Source organism: Bos javanicus, chromosome 14 (genome assembly GCF_032452875.1).
Source record: "Bos javanicus breed banteng chromosome 14, ARS-OSU_banteng_1.0, whole genome shotgun sequence".
Classification (NCBI taxonomy): Eukaryota; Metazoa; Chordata; class Mammalia; order Artiodactyla; family Bovidae; genus Bos; species Bos javanicus.
The window spans coordinates 8,855,034-8,867,652 of record NC_083881.1 but is presented as its reverse complement, the minus strand read 5'-3'; the positions used below and the strand labels follow the sequence as shown (position 1 = coordinate 8,867,652).

The 12,619-nt window shown below is 44.9% G+C and overlaps 1 protein-coding gene across 1 annotated transcript in view; it reads right to left on the bottom strand.

Moving 5' to 3' along the window:
• Nucleotides 1–12,619, bottom strand: part of KCNQ3 (potassium voltage-gated channel subfamily Q member 3) — a 300,058-nt gene that overhangs the window by 14,249 nt on the left and 273,190 nt on the right. The window contains exons 10-12 of the mRNA XM_061438572.1: nt 4,073–4,275; nt 3,163–3,265; nt 510–641 (exon numbers count right to left, since the gene is read on the bottom strand). Of these exons, the coding sequence (XP_061294556.1) occupies nt 510–641; nt 3,163–3,265; nt 4,073–4,275 (438 nt within the window). The remainder of the gene's footprint in view (nt 1–509; nt 642–3,162; nt 3,266–4,072; nt 4,276–12,619) is intronic.

Sequence of the window (12,619 nt, the reverse complement as noted above, 5' to 3'; positions counted from 1 at the left end):
TCATTGATATATGGCAGCTCTAATGCAAAACCTTAGGGGGTTATAAGGGATTGGAGACATATATGTGAAATGCCCAGGTGATCAACAAAAACGGTGATAATTGTTAGCTAGGAATCAATGCTGTTTCCATACGTTCACTGTTACAACTAACTCTTGATGAACTTTTAATTGAGTAAAAATTTATATTTGGAACTAGCCAACTAGACTCATTTTAGATAATCTGAATTTTGTTGGCATATACAAAGGATCAGAGTTAGGGATCTTTTTCTCTCCCTGAGGCCTGATCAGACTGTTAATCTTAGCCATGTCAATTTCACAGAAATTCTTCCCAGCTCATTTGATCTCATGTTGGTTGGTCTTGATGTCTCTATTTGATGAGTGTTTTTGTTCTTAACATTTCTCCCCTGAATTGCGGATTCATGGATGCCTTTCACCCTCAGCTTTGCGGTCTCCCTGGCCGATTCCTCAGCAGCCAGGAGGGCACAACCCTTCCAGGCATGCTGCCTTACCTTGTCTGAAGGTACTTGATTCGGGAAAGCATGTCGAGATGCCCTGCAGAATACTGTTCAATCACGTCCTTCACGTCATAAGGCCTCAAAGTCTCCTTGAACTTTTTTTTATAGAGACGGAATTGCAGAATTCTGCCAGGCAAAGTAGAAACATTTGTGCATCAGGAGTGGAGAGTGAAGGAACTTATGATATAAGATGAACAAATTCTGGGGTGGGGTGGGGGGTGGTGGTGGGAATAAAAGAACCAGAAAGACACGACTCGATGAGAAGTCCCTGCTCCTGGTCCTGGTTCCACCTCTTGGAACCACACTGAGTTAGGCTGCCTGGTGTCTCTTCTTCATGACTATCCCTTTCACTCATATGAATAATAAGGAATTCACAGTGACAATAAAAGCTAACATTTATTACACATTGGGCTTCCCTGGTGGCTCAGATGATAAAGAATCTGCCTGCAGTACATGAGACCTGGATTTGATTCTTGGGTCTGGAAGATCCCCCGGAGAAAGGAATGGCAACCCACTCCAATATTTTTGCCTGGAGAATCCCATGGATAGAGGAGCCTGATGGGCTACAGTCCACAGAGTCTCAAAGAGTTTGACATGACTGAGCAACTAACACTTTCACCTTTCACTACATGCCAGACACTGGGCTAGATTCATTTTTGATAATTTGCTAATAAATCGATTCACAGATGATGGAACTGTGGCCGAGGGAACTTCAGCCTCTTCCCAGGGCCATTTTGCTGATAATGTCAGAGTTTCCCTGAAACCCAGGGTTGTATGGGGACAAGGCTCATGGTCCTAACAGCTGCGTCACACTGCTTCCTATTTGAGGAAAGCTGACATATCTCTTCCTCAATAGCCTCCTTAATCCTTTGGCTTATGAGCTCCTGGAAGAGAAAAGCTAGCTTTGGTTCCTCAAGTTTTTTCAGGCTGTTAATAAAGTGGGGCACCCAGAACTTGGAATCCTCACCTCCATCTTCCTGGGAATCAATAAAGTCACCTTAGGTGATTAATCTTCTTGAAATCTCCCTTACGAGGTCAACTCTTGCTGAACATAGTGTCAATTTAAAACACCGAATCACAACCCAGGTCCTCCCATCTCATACTTGTATAAGCTTTTTTTAATGGTGCATTCAAGACTCATTTTGTTTGTCATAGTCCATGACTTCAGCCTCTAAACACTATTTTGATCTATCAATTGTACCATTCAAGTCACTAACCTTTCCAATTCTATGTCACTTTCTAAGCCTGCCCATTACACAGCTCTACCTAAGGTGGGTGTCAGGAACTGTGGCTTGCAGCCAAGTCTGGCCCACTGCCTGTGTTTGAAAATAGAGTTGTGCTGGAATACAGCCTCAGTGATTCGTTTATATACTGTCTATGGCTTCCTTTGCACTTCAAGATCAAAGTTAAACACGACAGAGACCTAGGGATCATAAAGGCTGACATATTTACTACATATCTGACTCTTCACAAAAAAATGTCTGCCAACCTCTGAACTAGGGCATCAATGAGAGTACTCCAAAGGATGGAGCAGAAGCCAGACCAGGAAGCATCTTAGCAGAGACCTCCTTTGAGCCTGACAGACTCATTCATTGGTTTTCTTTGAATAAGATCATTCAACCAGTTAAGAATCCAGGAAGTTGTGTTTCTTATCCAGCCATACTTCTGGCACATGTACAGAGTGATGTCATGAAGAACCATGTCAACAGCTTTGCTGAGGGCCACATATTATAAACTTTTGTCCTTCCTGCTCTATTGGACTGAAAATCTGAAAATACCATAACTAGTTCTTAGTGACTCTGACTTAGTTTCTAGAATTCACTACCATCATGGTGGAGTGCTTATAAACTCACATTCCAAAGTTTTCTTGAAGTTGTAACATATTTTCTTAATTTTCTTATGGCATTTCAAGCAACATAGAAATAGCCAGGGTGAATTATAAGTCTCGTCTGAAACAGACTAAAAAATCCTATAATTGATTATCATGTTGAAAATGCTAATTAAAAAGAACTAAATGAATGAAGACAGATGGGAGAAAAGCTATTTTGAGTCAGAAGCCTATAAAAGAAGAAAACTTCATGTCAACACACCCTCCCTCACCAACAGCATTTAAAATAAATGAACCCAACACTGTAAAGCAACCATGTGTGTGCTGTTTTCAGTCATGTCCAACTCTTTGTGACCCCATGGACTGCAGCCCGCTGGACTCCTCTGTCCATGGGATTCTCCAGGCAAGAACACTGGAGTGGGTTGTCATGCCCTCCTCCAGGGGATCTTCCTGACCCAGGGATCGAGCCCCCGTCTCCTGTGGCTCCTGCACTGGCAGGCGGGTTCTTTACCGCTGAGCCACCACAGAAGCCCAAAGTAACCACACTCCCATAGGAATGTTTAAAAATAAAATGAGCAGTGGCAAAGGCAGACAAGAGGATCACCAGTGTCTCCAACCTGCTAATGACCTGCTAATGTCGTCATCACTTTTCTTTCGGCAGCACCCCCCACTTAGAGAACTGACATACTCTCTGAACTTGACCCAGGGGTTGAGAAATTTCCTGCCCATCTTCCCAAAGCCCAAGACCACTTTACAAAGCCATTACCTGGAGGAGAGGAGCCGGGGCCTGGGAGGCCTAAAGTGGGAGGAGGTGCTTACCTGACGGCTCGGATGGCGGCCTTCAGGGTGGGGATCATGTCTTCGATGAGGAAGTCATTCCCGTAGCCCCTGTCTTCCGCTGTGGGGTCCCCTGTCCCGGCATCTGAGAGGGAGACACCCATATCAATGGCAGGCCACCACTTCAACAGAGCCCTTCAAACTCAGCCTCCCAAGCCTCCATTTCCATTTCAGAACCCCTGATGTGCTCTCCAGGGGTGACGTCACTCAGACTTTCTCAGCATCTCCCTCCCAGAAGCCTGGTAAGTGCCTGCTGTGTTGGACGGCTGCCTGGGGGAGAAGGCGGGGAGGGTGGTGTGTTTTCCAGGGTTCCCAAGTGGCCCCTTTGGAGGCAGCCAAGGGCATGCACGTAGGTGTTTGTCACACACCTGAGTTCAGACTCTGGCTCTGTCAGACTTTATCCTTGTGACCGTGAGCTGGGAGGTCACTTTCTGAGCCCTGCTCATCCTCCCTTTTGGTAAGTGAAAGGGGCACTTGCTCCAACAGCCCCCACAAGACACTTCTCCCATATCTCTCCCCACCCCCTTGGGATGTGGAGGTCCCCAGGTGTCCAGACTACTCTGCCCTGGCCCCCTCCATCCTTCAACGTGACCTTCTTAGCAATGCGCTCATCACAGGCCACCCTTAGGAACCATGCGGTGTGTCTCAAGGATCCCTGCAGGGGTTGGGCAGGCACACATGGTGACCCCGGCCCGGAGGGACAACTAACGTGGGCCCTCTGCGCCCAGGGTGAGGGCAGGAACCTATCACAGCCCCGGGGCCGAGAATAAAACAAGCCAGAAGCTGGTTCAGGGCAGCAGGAGCCGGCTATTATGTAGACTGCAGGATTCTTCCGCAGGGTACGGAGGGGGAAGACGTGGAGGACACAGGGTTAGGAAGAGGAAGGGGTTACCTTCAGAGCTCTGCCAGAAAGCGTATGCTTTCATGCGGAAGGCGGTGCGGAAACGCTCTTTATTGTTTGAGCCAACAGGCTTTGGTTCTTTAGAAGGACTTTCTTCTATGGCATCTACATTCAGAGGGGTAAATAGCTTTCCTTTAGTATTGCTACCACGAGGATTAGAAAGGCGAACCCGATCCAAGAGACCCAGCTTTTGGCTACAAAATAAGCAAAAGTGAACAATTTTCCTCCTTGAGTGCAGGCTTTCGTAATCTCCCGTCCCTCTCCATCAAGACGTATACATCCTCCTCCGCGCGGGAATAGGACCTGCGCCTCCGATGCTCAATCTGACTGAGCTGCTTGGAAAGGGACACGGCTTGCTTCAGATGATAGCTCGGCAACTGACTAGCTAGTACATCTCTGGTGTGTTTCTCTGAATTTGTTTCCTCATATGCTTAAGTGCAGCTTAAATGAGATCCAGGATATAAAACGCCAGCTCCTGGTAGCAGGCAGCAAAGCTTTGGTCCTCCTCCACTCCCACCTCCTCTGCATCAGCAACTTCCTCGGTACCACTCCATGGTGCCCAGATGGTGACCCACAGAGGCTAAGCCTTATCAAGTGTTCCTTAAACAGAACTGAATGACGTAAATGACACAAAGCAGGTACCCTAACCTGGTGTCCACAGACACCTCCCCCTCACCATGGACAGAGCTTTTTGGGGGGTGGGGTCCATGAGCTTGGATGGGAAAAGCACTGCATTTTAAATTTACTAATTAGATTTTCATTCACGAATCTCAAACCGAAGTTTAGCATGTCTTTCAATTATGAATGTATGAATGAACCCCAGTAATACCCACAATGCCCCAGCCGTATCCTGTGACTTTCTATAAGAAATTACAGATCATCTTATATCCTATTACCTTCATGTATTGCTATGCTCATCACTGCATCAAAATTACAGAATTATTCTACGTGCCACGATATCACATCATTAGATTCATCACAAAGAAACACACGTATTGACTGCATCTCAAAAGTTTAAATATTTTGATAATTACATTTCAACATAATCAGCTTCTTTTGTAACTGTCTGCATTTTAGTTGTAAATTCAAAGTTATTATTCTGAGAAAGGGTCAGGGAACTTCAGCATACAGCTGAAAGTCTTCTAGGCACAAGAAAAAAGCCAATAAATCCAACAGGAAGTTGTCCTGGTGCAAAAACCATCTCCGTGTCCTTGGGCAAATCTGTGACCTTCTCAAACCTCAATTACCTCATCTTTAAAATAGGGATAAGCATGTCCCACCTGACGTGGTTGCTATGGGATGCTGTTTGTCAAGGATTTGGCATAGAGCCCAGCACACAGGTGCCCTATAAACAGCAATTTCTCCTTCCGTTTCTTAACCTCTGCCTCTCACCCGAGTGGACACAGGAATGATGTCCTTTGGTGCAGCACAGACCAGAAAGAGCCCTAGTGTGTGTCACACATCGATACACTCAGTTTAGCTTCTTTCTCCTCATCACCCGCACGGGACTTGGCACCCAGCAAGTGTGTGTGTACTTGTGGGAGAAGTGAGTGAACGAATGAATATGAATGTGGGTTGTCAAATCAGCTTTTCATCAGCCTGAGATAACTGAGTATTTCTAACGTTGATGTCTGGTTATGACAGTCACGTGCCTCACACCAGAAGCTGCTGCCATCTTTGCAGCTTGGTGTAGTGAGGTGGTCCTGGCCTTGGGACTGCAGAGGTAGGAACATCTCTTGTTGAGCGGGTGCCCTATGCTCTCTGAACACCTGGTTCTCATGGTTAAGTGAGCCTAACCACACCCTGCTTAGGAGAGATCTGGGGACCACTGCACGTGATACTGTCCAAGATGCTTCTTGCCTTCAGCTTGGCACAGAGAAGGCACTAAGAAATATTTGATTCATGAAAGGATGAATGAATATATGGATGAGTCATTGTTACTCCTGATTCTGTCTGACTGTTCTCTGTCCCACAACACTGTTACATTAATAACCCACCCATCAGGATAAATTCAGATGGCTCCATCTTTCCTGAGCTGGTCCAGATTTTTCAGAGTGGCTTTCCTGACCAGCACTAGGTTATGACTAATGGAGACGAAATCAGCATCCGGAGGCTAAAAATACAGAACAAGGCAGGAAATCGCTGAAGACACACAGAAGGCTTTCCCAGCCATGAACTAAGAAGAGGGAGGTTAGGACAGTCACTGCTCAGGCCCCCTGCTTCCTGGCCCCTGCCTACCTGTCTTTGCTATACCAAGCAGATCCATTATTCCATCCGCATCAGACCCCTTGCCCATCCCCAAGTCCCCTCCTGCATGCCTTGGTGCACTCAGCCATGCTCTTTCTTCCCTTCTCAACTGACCTCATTCCCATCAGCCCTTTAAAACTGCCCAAGTGTCCCTTCTTGGAAACTACTCCTCATACGCTTCCGAGACAGGCTGTGTTTGTCTCCGGGTTTAATACAGTGTCAAGGCTCTACATGCCCATGCCCGCATGCCCCACTGGCTTGTGCAGCCCTGGAAAAGCAAGGATTCTGCCTGCTTATCTCTGAACCCACCCACACCCCTGCTCAGTACATCCTGATGTCCGGGGCTTTGGGGCAAAACTGACCTGGGGGGAAACGTCTTGAAAAAACAGGTGACCTAGGACACAGAACTCATGCTGTCTGGGTCCCAGCTTCCTCGTGCACAAGAATGGGGATCAGCCTGCGTTACACACGGTTGCGTAAGGGTTAAATGAGGGAATGCACGTAAAGTGCTTAGCTGACTGTCTGGGAGGCAGACGGTCGAGAGATGCTTTCAATAAATGCTGGCTGTCATCATTATCTCGATAAATAATCCTCTTCCCACAGAAACAGCAGAGGGCTAATGACATGTGTAAAAAGGATGGATAATATTTCCTAAGCCACACACAAAAAATAGTGTTTTTTTTTTAATGAACTGAGGTGAGTTCTCAGGATATATGTATATATATATATATAATTTTACTGTACTTAATGGTAGTCTGAAACATTCACCACCGTCACTGAGTTTGACCACAGCAGGAGATAAGTATCAATATATGAGGAGCTTAATTCCAGAAAAACTAAGCGAGACAAAAGTAATGGCCATCACTCTGTCCTGATTTGAATCTCAGCGTAGGTGCTGACTATTAGATAATGAAAGAGATTGCTTGGTTCTGTCTCTGTGAGTACTGAGAATTCACTTATCTGGCATTTAAATGCTTCACTTCTATCTCTAACAGTCTGAGTTGCTTTGGCCATGTTCACTTAATACCCCATTGGTCACAGAGGTCAGTTTATGAGACAAATTCCAATAGTATTACGAATCCAGATGCGTTAGCCATAGGTCAGAAATCTCAGCTCTGAGTTACTCACAGCCATAACACCTAAGAGGCTTATGGAATTCTTCCTCCAGCAAAGTGGGTGATCAGCTTACTTTTAATTGTGTTGCCTGAAACCCAAGACCCTAAAGGATAATCAAATGCAAGGCCAAGTTCATCCCTGAAACTCAAAACCCACCTCGGCCCTTCTCTGTATGGATTTCTAGTGCATATTTCAGGCCTTGTATTTGAAGGCTTGCAGATCTTACAAGAAAAGCTCTCCATGAAGCTGACATCAGATTTCCTTGGAAAGCTAAGGTCTCTGATTTGTTAAGGGCCGACAAACAATTTCCAAACATGAGTTGGGAAAACTGGAAATACAGACTAGAGATGGAGGTTTTTCTTTCCTGGCAAGATTATACAGTCCTTGCCCTGGGCTATTGCTCTGGGAACTCTTTGTTAAGTTGCTAAGTCATGTCTGACAGTTTTCAACCCCATGGACTGCAGCACACCAGGCTTTCTTATCTTTCACCATCTCCCAGAGCTTGCTCAAACTCATGTCCATTGAGTTTGATGATGCCATCCAACCATCTCATTCTCTGTCATCCTCTTCTGCTCCTGCCTTCAATATTTCCCAGCATCAGGGTCTTTCCCAGCACCCAGGCTCTTTGCATCAGTTGGCCAAACTATTGGAGCTTCAGCTTCAGCATCAGTTCTTCCAGTGAGTCTTCAGGGTTGATTTCCTTTAGGATTGACTGGTTTGATCTCCTTTCTGTCCAAGGGACTTTCAAGAGTCTTCTCCAGCAGCACAGTTCAAAAGCACCAATTCTTCAGCGCCCAGCTCTTTATGGTCCAACTCGCACATCTGCACATGACTACTGGAGAAACCATAGCTTTGACTACACGGAATTTAAGTTGTGTTAAACTCTGTGCATTCCCCTATTCATGCTTCCCAGCCTCAGCACAAGCTGTGACCTGTGCCTGGGAAAACGTTCATCCTATCTTTTATCCAAGTAACTGATTTTGCTGGAAACCTGGTCCAAGCAGCAGTCCCCAGGCCGGCTTCCACTTTTGGGTCAATGAGATAATCATTCACTGTGCATTGTTTTGAGGCTTTTCTCAACCACGGCACTTGGCCATCATAATGAAATCTTCACCTTACGAGGGACTCTCTCACTGTAGCAGTGGTTCTCAACCAGCGGTGATTTTGCCCCCAGGGGACTCGTGGTGAAGTCTGGAATCATATTTGATTGACATAACTTGGGGGGATGGTGCTCCTGGTTTCTAGTGGGTCAAGGCCAGGGATGTTGTTAAACTTCCTATAATGCACCCAGGGCAGCCCCCACAACAAAGGCTTATCCCACCCAAAAGTCAATGGAGCTGCCATTAAGACATGAAAAGGGTAAGCTATTTGTTCAGAAACTGCCCTTTGTCTAGTTATCCAGCACCTAACACAGTGCCTGGCACATAGCAAGCCCTTACAGCATCATTATGATGTTGACTGAAGGAAGGAAGAAAAAACAACACTGGAGCTTCTGATTAACAAGATGCATCCAACCTCAGCTGATAAAGGAGCTGCTGTAGAGTGGAAAGCGCGCTGCCTCTGGAGGAAGAGAACTGAGTTCAAATAGCTGCTCTGTGGTTAATATTTCAACCTGGGTAAGGCATTAACTCTGATTCAGGTTTTATCTTCACCTGTAAAACAGAGCTCATGTCATTTATTTACCCAACAAAAATGTGTTCTGCACCTTGAAAATGCTAGACTCTTGGTAATTTGCTGAGGTTACAGTAGTGACCAAAGCAGGTATGATTTTCGGCCTCCAGTTAGCTTACAATAAGGTCAAGAAGTCACGTGACAGGCAAACAGATACATGTATTGCTAGAAACCTGACCAGCATCAATGAAAAAAAAATGCTACCTGCTCTAGCAGTTAACAAAGGATGCTGCAGCCATCAAACCATTACATTAGAGCCACCCCAGATGGTGAGCCCTGAGGGAACTTAGGATAGAAACAGGATGCCTGCCATCAAGATCAGCCACTGCAGGGGACAGTTCTGGTAGTCCAGTGGTTGGGACTCTGCCCTTCTACTGCAAGGGCTGTGGGTTTGATACCTGGTCAGAGAACTAAGATCTTGCAAGTCATAGGGTGCAGCCAAAGAAAAAAGAAAATAAGATTCTAAAATAGAAAGAGAAAATAGGAATTTCTATCATTCTAAGCCTACCTGGAGACACCAAAAGAGTTTTAAGAAGGAAAGAGTATACCAACTTTACATTAAAAATATACACATACATATTCATAGCAGCATTATCCACAACAGCCAGAGGGTGGGAACCACCCAAATGTCCATGGATGGATAAACGGGTCAATAAAATGCAGTATAGACATCCACTGGAGCCTTCAAAGGAAGGAAACTCTGATGCCAGCTACAGCATGGATGACCCTTGAGGACATTATGCCACAAGTGAAGTAAACCCATCACAGAAGGACAAACACTATATGATTTCACTCACACAAGGATTCTAAAGAAGTCAAACCCAGAAAGTATAAGAGAATGGTGATTGTCAGGGGCTAGAGGGAGGGAAAAATGAGGAGCAGGTGTTTAATGGGCACAGAGTCTCAGTTTTGTAAGACTGAGAAGTACCGAGACTGGTTGCATGACAACGTGAATATACTGGAGACTTCCTAAACGGACATTTAAAAATGGTTAAGACGGCAAATTTTATGTGTGTGTTACCACAGTAAAATACATTTTTCCCCACAAAGGGAAACACAGTGGCCTCTCCATGGAGAATGGATTGGAGGGGAGTAAGGAAAAACTGAAAGAGCAATGAAGAAGCCTTATGTTTTCCAGGCAAGAGATGCTGGTGGTCTGGACCAGGGAGACTGCACTGAGGAGCAAGAGGAGACCAGAACTCGGACATTTATTTTGGAGAAGAGCCACGCCCGTCTTCCTCCATGGGTTCTGTGTGGCTGCAAGGGAAAGAGAAAGTTTCTGGCTGTATACAGAACGGGTGGGTGGGGACGCCGTTTATTTTTATGGGGACGCCATTTATTTTCAGTTGAGCAAATGGGACAAAACAGGTTTGGAGAAGAAATCTAAGGGACTGTGGCAGTCGCTTTCCTTGATACACACACACACACACACACACACACACACACACACACACACACTTCATACAAGACTGTGGCATGAAGTGGATTTTAGTAAATGGTGAGGATCTGCCTCACAGCTCAAATAACTTAAATTGAGTATCATTATTAAAGTACTTTTGGAAGTTGGAATATAAAAAATAAATTTTGGTTTGTGTTTGCTGAAGAAACACTGGAAAGATACCTAAAAATGAAAAAGAAATTATTTATGGGGAGTGGACAGTGGAATAGGGTGGAGAGGGACAGAAGTTGTACTAAGACATTTCATGGTTTGCCTCTATATTATTATTATTTATTAAACTGTGTATTTCATTTTATCTTGGTCATGCTGCATGGCATGTGGGATATTAGTTCTCCAACTAAGGATGGAACCCAGGTCCCATGCATTGGAAGTCAACGTGAAGGTCGCTCATGTCCAACTCTTTGTGACCCCATGGACTACACAGTCCATGGAATTCTCCAGGCCAGAATACTGGAGTGGGTATCCTATCCCTTCTCCAGGGGATCTTCCCAACCCAGGAATTGAACTGGGGTTTCCCACATTGAGGGAGGATTCTTTATCAACTGAGCTACATGGGAAGCCATTGGAAGCATGGAGTCTTAATCGCTGGACTGGCAGGGAAGTCCCTACTTCTACAATACTTTGACTTATGAACCATGTACATGTTTTTTAAAGAAAACTTAAATTTAAAAATTAAAAAGTTATTTAGATTCTCTCCATCAGGAAAAATTCTCAGTGGTTATACCATCCAGCCAGGTTCTGAATCCTCTCTCTTCCCATTTCTCCTCCTTATATACTCCTTCCAGCGTTGAGTCCTTTTCTGCTCCAGTCTAGATTTTTCTCATTTTCAATTCAATTAAAATCTCTTTTGTCTCTACTTTCAAGCTTAGCTCTGGGTCTGTTTTTTTGCACATTAAAACTCACAAAAGTGTTCATATGAATAAAAGACAAACAGAATCCTAGGAGTGGTACTTTTAAATGCAAATCCTACCCCTCCCATCAAGGGTACAAAAATAAGATGAGGTCGTGGGGATGTGGTGTCATGGAAGCTGTGATACCACAGAGAACTTGAAGATAGACAACGTAATAGATGAGGTTAAAGAATACCAAAAGCAAACAGTACTTAGTAAACAGCTTTGCTTGGGACCAACTTGACTACATTCTCTAGTTTCCTCATGCCATCTTTGTTGGGCATGTGTGTCCTGGATAAACTAACAAAAATTAAAAAAACAAAAGAACACAAGTTGAGTTTGGGACATGTCACTTTCAGGAAAACGGAGAGGCACCCTGTCAAGTAAATAATTGGGGACCTTGTCTTTCTTGTTTATAGCCATATTCCCTAAAAGGGTTTCTGGTACACAGGAGGTCTTAATAAATATTCATTGAATAAGCAGATGGATGGGTGAACAGATGGATGGATGATGGATGGATGGACGGATGGATGGATGATGGATGGTTGATGGATGATAGATGATGGATAGATGCATGATGGATTGTGAGTGATAGATGGGTGGAATGGACAGATGGACAGATGATGAATGGATGGAGATTTCAGATGAGTGATGGATAAACCAAGAGTACAGTTGCACTGCAGGCAAGAGAAAAGTCTTTTGAAGAAGTGGTCAATCTGTTTTGTTCTGTTTGTTGTGAGCTCAATGAACACAGGCTTGTAATCTGCATAGAGCAAGTCAACTCCACCTACAAGGGCTTAAAATCTTTATTTTGTCTCTTATTTTTTCATTATTTCTTCCTTCCATCTTTAGACATGGGAGAAGGGGGCCCTACACAAGGGCAGTGGCCCCCCTTTAGAAGGCGCCTCTGGCACTACGGGCTATCCTGAGAAAGGCAGAGAAGGCAACTGTCAGTTCTATAAATAACTGTCATCATTCATGTGCCAAATCTTTGCGGCTTTGATACCTTGTTTTCTCTCCGAGCGGGGGGGAAACTGTGAACGAAAGTTTATCTCGCCTGTGCTCTTTTTTCATAAAAACGAGAAGTCTTAATTGGGAATTAGATGACAATGAAAGTGGAGTGGCCTGGAACTTGACGGGCCTTCTACAGATGGC